General features: G+C 39.6%; 1 protein-coding gene across 1 annotated transcript in view; it reads right to left on the bottom strand.

The window, feature by feature from the left end:
• The window catches only part of mms19 (MMS19 homolog, cytosolic iron-sulfur assembly component), a gene marked incomplete in the record, with an annotated part of 26,147 nt that extends 16,661 nt beyond the window's left edge, over positions 1-9,486 (bottom strand). The window contains 12 exon segments of the mRNA XM_034241315.1: positions 41-179; positions 617-694; positions 2,655-2,729; positions 3,505-3,591; positions 4,394-4,455; positions 4,926-5,054; positions 6,612-6,681; positions 6,929-7,003; positions 7,644-7,729; positions 8,196-8,296; positions 8,854-8,902; positions 9,374-9,486. Of these exon segments, the coding sequence (XP_034097206.1) occupies positions 41-179; positions 617-694; positions 2,655-2,729; positions 3,505-3,591; positions 4,394-4,455; positions 4,926-5,054; positions 6,612-6,681; positions 6,929-7,003; positions 7,644-7,729; positions 8,196-8,296; positions 8,854-8,902; positions 9,374-9,461 (1,039 nt within the window).
• Positions 9,487-9,840: the final 354 nt, after the last annotated feature.

Below are 9,840 nucleotides of genomic sequence, written 5' to 3' on the forward strand. Positions count from 1 at the left end.
GTTACTAGTGTTAAAATTAGCTTGATTTCACAATGTTCACCTTTGAGAACGAGCTCCAGGAAGGTGTTGAGGGAGTCTTCAGAGTCGGAGTTGAGTACGGAGCGAGACAGACAGGAAGTGATCGCGGTGACCGTGGCGAGGCCGGCAGACTCGATCTTCTCACTCGATGTCTGAAACACCTGCAGGGAAACAACGAGAAGGGGAAGATCAGTTAGTACTTCTGACTCTTAGGTCTAAACCGTATGGTTGAATAAGAGACGAAAGGTTTATTTCGATTCCTTTCTGCAATTGATTTTTCGGTGACTTGTTCTCTTCTCTTGCTAAGAACATAGTAACATACTGGTGGGTGTCAGCATTGGCCTGGATTTCACTTTGTATATCTTGAAAGTTAGCGCACCAGAAACCACATGTTCCTTTCTTCTCATAATAAATTGAGTTTTGGGTCATTTCCTTTGGATGCTCTCAATAAAACGGATAATTTCTGTTGTTAGAAGACTCAAATATGTCTAGAGTTAGACATTAAAGTGTTGCAACTGTAAACGCAGCACAATCTAATAACTAAACACTGCAGAATAAAACAGGGTATGTTTTTGTACATAATTATGCAAAAACCCACCTCTCTGCGCAGTGACGCCCACAGTCCCTCGAGGAATTCTGCCAGGTCCTTGTGTTCGTATTGAGACACACAAGCAGTCTGAAAAACATCAAGAGTGGGGAGATAAGAACCAGAATGTCTTCTTAAAAAGGTTCCCTATTAGATTGTTTTTCATCAATATATCACAGGTCTCAGATATATACAGAGCCTGTCTCTGATTGGCTGAAACACCAAACAGATCATCCCCACGCCCCTCTGAGAGAGATTTGGTTACAAAGAACTCAATGGTGCTCTAGGAGGAGATTCAGGTGATAAGGGGGGGGGGGGGGTTACCTTGGTTGCTGATTGGCTAATGGTTACACAAGACAACACATCGTTATGACATCATAAAGTGGCCAAAATCTGATCAGCTCATTTTCAGACAGGTTTTTATAGAAATGGATCAAAAAGAGAGAGAATCTTTGTTCCTGAAACTTTCAGAGTCTCTTTCCACAAAGGGGACACATGTTGATGTAGAAGAGACATGAAGAAGAGGGGACACATGTTGATGTAGAAGAGACATGAAGAAGAGAGGACACATGTTGATGTAGAAGAGACATGAAGAAGAGGGGACACATGTTGATGTAGAAGAGACATGAAGAAGAGGGGACACATGTTGATGTAGAAGAGACATGAAGAAGAGGGGACACATGTTGATGTAGAAGAGACATGAAGAAGAGGGGACACATGTTGATGTAGAAGAGACATGAAGAAGAGGGGGACACATGTTGATGTAGAAGAGACATGAAGAAGAGGGGACACATGTTTGATGTAGAAGAGACATGAAGAAGAGGGGACACATGTTGATGTAGAAGAGACATGAAGAAGAGGGGACACATGTTGACTGAAGAAGAGACATGAAGAAGAGGGGACACATGTTGATGTAGAAGAGACATGAAGAAGAGGGACACATGTTGATGTAGAAGAGACATGAAGAAGAGGGGACACATGTTGATGTAGAAGAGACATAAGAAGGAACACTGTTGATGCAGAAGAGACATGAAGAAGAGGGACCACATGTTGATGTAGAAGAGACATGAAGAAGAGGGGGACACATGTTGATGGTAGAAGAGACATGAAGAAGAGGAGGACACATGTTGATATAGAAGAGACATGAAAGAAGGGACACATGTTGATGTAGAAGAGACATGAAAGAAGAGGGGACACATGTTGATGTGGAAGGACATGAAGAAGAGGGGCCACATGTTGATGTAGAAGAGACATGAAGAAGAGGGACACAAGTTGATGTAGAAGAGACATGAAGAAGAGGGGACACATGTTGATGTAGAAGAGACATGAAGAAGAGGGGACACATGTTGATGTGGAAGAGACATGAAGAAGAGGGGACACATGTTGATGTAGAAGAGACATGAAGAAGAGGGGACACATGTTGATGTAGAAGAGACATGAAGAAGAGGGGACACATGTTGATGTAGAAGAGACATGAAGAAGAGGGGACACATGTTGATGTAGAAGAGACATGAAGAAGAGGGGACACATGTTGATGTAGAAGAGACATGGAGAAGAGGGGACACATGTTGATGTAGAAGAGACATGAAGAAGAGGGGACACATGTTGATGTAGAAGAGACATGAAGAAGAGGGGACACATGTTGATGTAGAAGAGACATGGAGAAGAGGGGACACATGTTGATGTAGAAGAGACATGAAGAAGAGGGGACACATGTTGATGTAGAAGAGACATGAAGAAGAGGGGACACATGTTGATGTAGAAGAGACATGAAGAAGAGGGGGCACATGTTGATGTAGAAGAGACATGAGGAAGAGGGGACACATGTTGATGTAGAAGAGACATGAAGAAGAGGGGACACATGTTGATGTAGAAGAGACATGGAGAAGAGGGGACACATGTTGATGTAGAAGAGACATGAAGAAGAGGATTTTGCATAATAGGTGCCCTTTAAAGTATTTCGTAAATGTCAGTGCCTCTCAGCAGCTTCATTAAGTGACTGTATTGCTTTAGGAGAAATATCTGTGTATTAAAAAGTACGATTTCTCACCAGAGTCTGCAGCGAGTCCAGCTTCGCGCTCTGAACATCTGAGTCCAGCTTCTCAATGATGAGAGGCAACAGAAACTGGAAAAATAAAAGTGTAAACAGGACGTAATATTATCTTTCAGAATTGTTTTCAATCAAAGATATATTCACAAAAACACTTTTACAAAATACAAACCCTTTTTATATCATTATCTCTTGTTATAATTTATGTATTTTTATTTTTTCTCAAAATGTTTCTCTCTTGCTTTCCTTCACATTTTGTTTAAAAAAGGGAAAAAAAGGAATCAGAAGTGTGAATATGTCTGTATAGGTTGCTGGAACACATACACACAAAAAAAAATAAAATATATATATATTTATATTTCATGACCGAAAGAACGAGATCGCGGATACAAGCGGTCGAGATGGGTTTTCTCCGCAGGGTGGCTGGCGTCTCCCTTAGGGATAAGGTGAGAAGTTCAGTCATCAGGGAGGGACTCGGAGTTGAGCCGCTCCTCCTTCGCGTCCAAAGGAGCCAGTTGAGGTGGTTCGGGCACCTAGTAAGGATGCCACCTGGGCGCCTCCCTAGGGAGGTGTTCCAGGCACGTCCAGCTGGGAGGAGACAGAGGGGACCTAGGACCAGGTGGAGGGATTATATCTCTTCGCTGGCCTGGGAGCGCCTTGGGAACCCCCCAGTCAGAGCTGGTTGATGAGGGGAAAGGAACGTTTGGGGCTCTCTGCTGGAACTATACCCCCGCGACCCGACCACGGATAAGCGGGAGAAGATGGATGGATGTATATATATATATTCTTCTTAGGCCACAAGACCCCCGTAACTTCCACTAAAATACAAACTAAAATTTGGTCGTCCTACCTCTGCAAATCTTGGCGTCCCGGTGAGGACGTCCCTCAGCGTGAGGATCAGCTCCTCTCTGGTGATGCCGTGGGGGTCGTTGGGAGGCTGGGGGCAAAAAGTAATGATACAGAGAGATTATAAAAGGATCAATTTATACCTTTCAGAAGAATGTTGATATTGATAATTTTCTGGTATCTGTTTTATTTTTATTTTTTGCTACTGCACATTTATTAGATTTTTCTTCATTTATTTAGTTTTGAATTCATTATTGTACTTTTTTTTTAAATATCACTATTATATTGCTATCACTCTTTTATCTAATTTATCTAATTTAATTGCATTTTATTTAAATATTTATTTTAATTTATATATTTATTAATTTGTTGTTATGATTGTTTATAAATTATTTCTTCCTTGATATAAAATGTTCATTATTATAATCTCCTATCTTTAAATGTATACAATTTATTTAACTATATTTATATTTACTTGCATGTTAAAAAATAACAGTTGCCAGTAGTGAAGCTTTGATGCAAATGTAACAATTCTTTCTGGCGTTGTTTAGTAATACTGTGCTCCAGATTATTTCAGAGACTTTTCCAAATCCAAAAGCCAGAAGACCTGAGCGTAGTTGTGAAAGATCTACCATGTATTTCTACAGCTTGTTTCATTATTATCATTATCACATAAACAGCAGAGTGACATCATGCAGGTTTTCCCCAGAGTCAACAAACACACACAGCTGCGATCATCAGTGACGGGAAATGTGTGTGAGGCGATGAGGAGACAGACGCTGTGTGTTATTGATGTTTTTCACAGCTAGCCTGAGCTCACAGGAAGTCGCTGATGACATTTCTGTCTGCTGTCGTCACACTAAAGCAGCCGAGTAAACAAAACAGGGACTTACGGGGCTGAAGTCGATGGGGAAGTAGCAGGACGTCACCTCGAACAGCTCCTCTGTGAATTTACCTGAGACAGCAGACATCAGGAAATCAGGCTAATTAGTAGGGCTGGGGGAAATAATCCATACAGCATAGTATCGCGATACTTTGCGTGGCGATATTGTATCGATAGACGGACACCAAGTATTGATATTTTATTATAAAAACTGTAGCATATCCCTCCGAAAGATGGTCGTACACTTGACTGATGATTTTTAATGCATTGACAACTCCAAAATCCAACGTAAAGCTATAAAAAGACACAAAACAACAAATACATTTAAGCTACATCCATATTAGCTTTACTTTAGCATACCATTAAACAACTTAACTTCAATATCGCAATACTTAGCATATCGTAGAATCGCAATACTATCGTATCGTGGCTTAAGTATCGCGATAGCATCGTATCGTAGGGAGCCTGGTGATAGTAGATCGTAACACAGTTGAAGGAAAGGCCAGAGACAGACAGAGATACAGAGAAAGAAGCACTCTTACCTAGATCATAACCTCGCAGGACGATGCCTTTGGCGATCTGGAACGCTAACAGCAGGTTACGAGGATCCCTCTCTCCGTCCATTGATTGGACAAAACCAAACACAAAGTCTGGTCCCAAGCCCTTCAGTTCTGAGGAGAGGGCACACAGGAGAACACAGATTTCTTTAAGTTCTGCTGATAGAAATATTGTTCCACCATATGATGTTTTGACAAAAGGCAGACGGCCAAAATGACACCACAAACCTCTTCCTGAAATTCTGAGGAAGTTGTGTTAGGATGTCGTTTGTAAACTGACATTGTGCTGAACATTTCTTAATCTGAGTTTAAAATCCATTAGATTTTATTTATATATCCCATTATCAAAAATGTCACATTGGTCTTAAGGCTTGGATAATAATAAGATATTGAAATTACAATTTAGATAATCCAAATGACAAAAATGTTAATTTGAACGTTTATAAAGAATATCTAATATGTTTATTCTACTACGATATAACAAGGAGAAACTGCTGGAGGACAGGACACACTGTCCCGCTGTGTGCTAAGTACTGGCAGACAGACACACACACTTCATTGTGTTGCATCTATTTGCTTCCTATACAGTTAGTCTAAGCAAAGTATTCAACTGCTAAACAAAGCAGAGGAAGGTGTGATAACTCTCTCCTTAATTATAGGTCTGGGAATAGTTTAAGAACCTTTAGGTGAGCAATAACAATTTCTGACTGTCTCTCGTGTTTGCAAATAACCTACAGCTATTGGCGCATTTCCACGCAGGCCTCGCTCGGCCTCGCTCGGTTTGGTTAGGCCTTATTAGGCCCGGCTCACTTTAATGCTGCGCTTCCATTACAGTTTAGGAACTGGGGTAGTTACTATAGTAACGCAGTGTAGGCGGGGCGATCAGCTTTTTGGCAGGCGGAGCGACGCTGCATACAACTGCCGTGACGTCATTCCGGCTAGCGGCTACTTTTTCTGGCCCTCCAAAATCGAGGTTCTTACAACCGGGCTGAATATGCTAAACTAGTGACGTAAACACTCTTGACTGCTGATTGGTCAGAGAGAACTACAACAAAATGAACATATTTGACCGTGATTTAATTGTAATACACGTTTCAAAATGATGCCGAAGTAACAACATACTGATACCGGTTAGTAAAAACCATGAATTAATGCTTTGACAAGTCTGCAGACAGACGGCAGGCGAAAAACCTTTTTAAAATGCGTGTTTTCTAAATGTAGCTTGGCTAAGCTAACGTTATATATGCTCCGACCGTCCACACTCACAACAACGGCCTATACAGACATAAATAAACCAGCGACTGTATTCTCCATGACACAGACAGTCTGTGGTTTGTACTTGTTTAACTTTTGTCTAGTTTCTGAACAGATATGAGGAGCTGTGAGCTCTGAGGGCTAACAGCTAACGGCTGTGTTGGTTTTGTGTTTCGCATTGAAGATGACGTCACGGCTCCGCCTACACTGCGTTACTATAGTTACTGCCCCAGCTACTAAACTGTAATGGAAAAGCAGCATAAAGTGAGCCTGGCCTAACAAGGCCTAACCATAAGCCGGGCTAGGTCCTGCAGTGGAAATGCGCCATATAACAGAGAAGCTTTGTGTTGTTCAGCAGATCTCTCAGTAATTATGGGGGAAATGTTGGTAACTAACTAACTGAGGAATCAGACGTACCTGCTTCTCTGATCGCCATGAGGTTGATGAGCATGTTGTAGACGTAGGCTCTCTCCGTCAGCATTAAAGACTAAGGGATAAATAAACAGAATCTATGAGTGTTTTTACCCACAATGCCTTGGAATCAAGAACTTTAGATGAGTCAAGTTTACCAACAAAAGCATACTTTGAAAAAGAGGAAGGGCTTTGCAGATGTAGAGGAAACAATTATCTTGAAGCACTCCAATTGTGGATATTTTACAAGAGTTTGTGTTTGCATATATGCTCAGGATCCTGATGACTTTGGCTGTATGTTCAAATATGAATATAAGTCTCACCTGAACGTGAACATCCTGGAACAAAGACCTCAGCATGGACACTGCTGAGCCAGGAGGCAGCACCGTACATTTTGTCTGGAAAAAAGGCGGAAACAAACACATTGTGCACAAGAGTCAGAGCTTCTCAAAATGATGTGCAATATATATATATATATATATATATATATATATACACCGTGAATAACTTTGCAAAATACTGTATACTTCCACCTGGCTGCTATATCTCAAAACTCTGGTACTGGATGTGTGTTTTGTAATTGTAAATTGTGTAATATCTACTTGTATCTTGAATATTTGTATGCATGCTTCTTAATTAAGTTATCTTATACCCCTTGCTGTTAAATACCAACCAACTATGTGCATATGTGCTATGTGTGCAATATATATAGATGCCGTTAATAACTGTGTAATATATACCTGGCTGCTAAATCCTAAGAACTGTTACAGGATGTGTATTTTGAAAATTATGTAACTTTTTATTTTTTATTATATTTTGTATTATATCATAACTTAGTACTTTTTAATGCATGTAACATAGGTAACAATAAGCTGTCTGTGGCTCTTTTTCCTGCTGTAACTGCGTACATGTCGCCTCTGTGGGACTAATGAAGGTGTTCTGATTCTGATTCTGATAATAAAACCTGCAAAGCAAAAAACTAATTTGCAAAATCAAGATCTTTCTGTCACTGAAAGTCTCCAGGAGGCGGACACTCACCAGCGCTCTGAGCCCCTGTAAAACCGGAGGAGTGATGACGTGATGGTCCTTCAAACGGTTTTCATAGAAGACAAGGAGCACTTCCACTGTGGAGAACAGACACAGGAAGATAAACATATATATTATAACAATTATTTAATAATACATAATAACCCTTCACATGAATATGGTGCATGTGCTCCTGCAACACTACAAGCAATCAAATGACAATCGGTCAACATTTTATAACTCAAGCAATAAGGCGATGGTTTTTGCACCTATATACCATGTGTATTTATATCGCACATTTTCAGACATTAACACTTAATAGGAAGACAACAGAAAGGAACACAATAAATAAACACAATGGAATAACAGATTTATAAAAACCATGCATAAAAGAGATACAGAATAGTTTGTAACATTGTAAATACAGTAGGAGCTAAAACAAGTTAAAAGAACTCAGCGTTGATGAAGACCTCAGGTTTTCGGGAAGTAAAAGCAGCTTCGGCGTGTTTGGTTCTGAGCCGGGGTACAATGAGTATTTCTTATGATATCTAGAAATTGAGTCACCTTCTTTCTCTGTAAGACCTCCATAGCACTCGTGTAAAACTTCGGAGAGAAGCTGGACTCCTCTGGCTCGAGTGTGAGGCTGAGAGCTGGTCAGACTCAGTCTACAACAGGAAAGGAAAAATGTTAATTATAAGAAAACGATTAATATGAGAGCCGAGAAACTCTTGAGTTTAAATGTTGCTTTTTAATGAATTGAAATCTGAAATATGTTAAAGTTAAATAATGACATATATTATATATTAAGCGTTTTGAGCACCAGGAAAAGTGGTATATAAATGACATGTATTATATTCCATATGCGTTTGGCTGGGCAATATATGCTAAATTATAGTTGGTTTTTACACACGAGGAATTTGCTTTGGTGTATAATGGTGCATACAAAAACAGGGGAAGAGAAATTGTAAAACTAGAAATATGAGCTGATACTGAAAAGGAGAAATTGTATAAAACATTTTTTTTAAACAATGTAAAAAGAAGTTTACAAGGATTTAAAGAATAATTGTCAAGCATATCTACAATAAATGGGTAAGAGCAGTGGTATTTCTTTGACATACTCATACTAAACCAACAGATAGAGGATATTTTTTAAATCATACAATGATAATGCTTTTATTGTGTTAATGTTATTGCTGTAATAATACAAATGTTGATAGCTTACCCCAGTGCCTCCACCAGCTGCAGAACTGTAAACTCTCCATTTTTGACAGCTGCACAGAAAGCCAAGTTTAGTGAATTGTGCAACAACAAACACATAAGCATAATTAATCTATCTCTAGTGGTTAACTACAGATTAACTAGCAGTATGGGCAGGTTCAAAGGTGCAGAGTTCATTGACAGGATGCTTTTCAATGAACACAAACACAGCAGCTAGCAAGCGGTAATAACACACTTAACTAGCATCTAAATTCACATTATTAATCAATGACAGCACAATTTAACACGAGGGGTACATTCAGGGTGTACTAATAACTTGATAAAATGAATAAACTAGTTACAAAATGTCTGTTTTGTGTGACTTGAGGTTGAAGAGCACACAGGATGTTGTGGTGCTAAGTTAGCTCGTTTCCCAGCATGCCGTGTTGCGCATCCCTGAAGCTCAGCCAGGTTTAAAGGCTTGTTTTTTAAAAACCTGGTGTTCTGGAAACATGTGGAGGAAATTAGGATTACGTCTTATTTACCTGTTGCTGTATCTTTGGCTTTGCTGTCCTGCAGTCCAGAGACATACTCCTCCACCAGAGACAGCAGCAGCGCACTGTCCGCAGCCATCGTGCCCCTGTTACTGAATTGAGACTGCGCATGCGCGGAAAGTTAGGGGTGAAAAATGACACATTTAACTTTTATTAGTTAAAACGAAACATTAACTAGCTATGTTTTGTGACATATTTGCTATGTTGGTTACTTATATGTTGGTAAAAATGAAATACAAAATAAAAAAATCTTAATGTTGAATAATTTGTTGGTGATGCCTTCAAGTGCTGTCCGAATTCAAAAACACTGTAAAGACTAAATCAATATTGCTGTTTCAACTTAAAATAAAATGACCAGTATCATTAAAAACAATGTATTCAAACATAAAACATAATGCCTGTAACTGTGTTTATGTATGCACCATATATACCAAGGCAAATTCCTCGTATCTCTAAAC

Source organism: Gymnodraco acuticeps, unplaced genomic scaffold (genome assembly GCF_902827175.1).
Source record: "Gymnodraco acuticeps unplaced genomic scaffold, fGymAcu1.1, whole genome shotgun sequence".
Classification (NCBI taxonomy): domain Eukaryota; kingdom Metazoa; phylum Chordata; class Actinopteri; order Perciformes; family Bathydraconidae; genus Gymnodraco; species Gymnodraco acuticeps.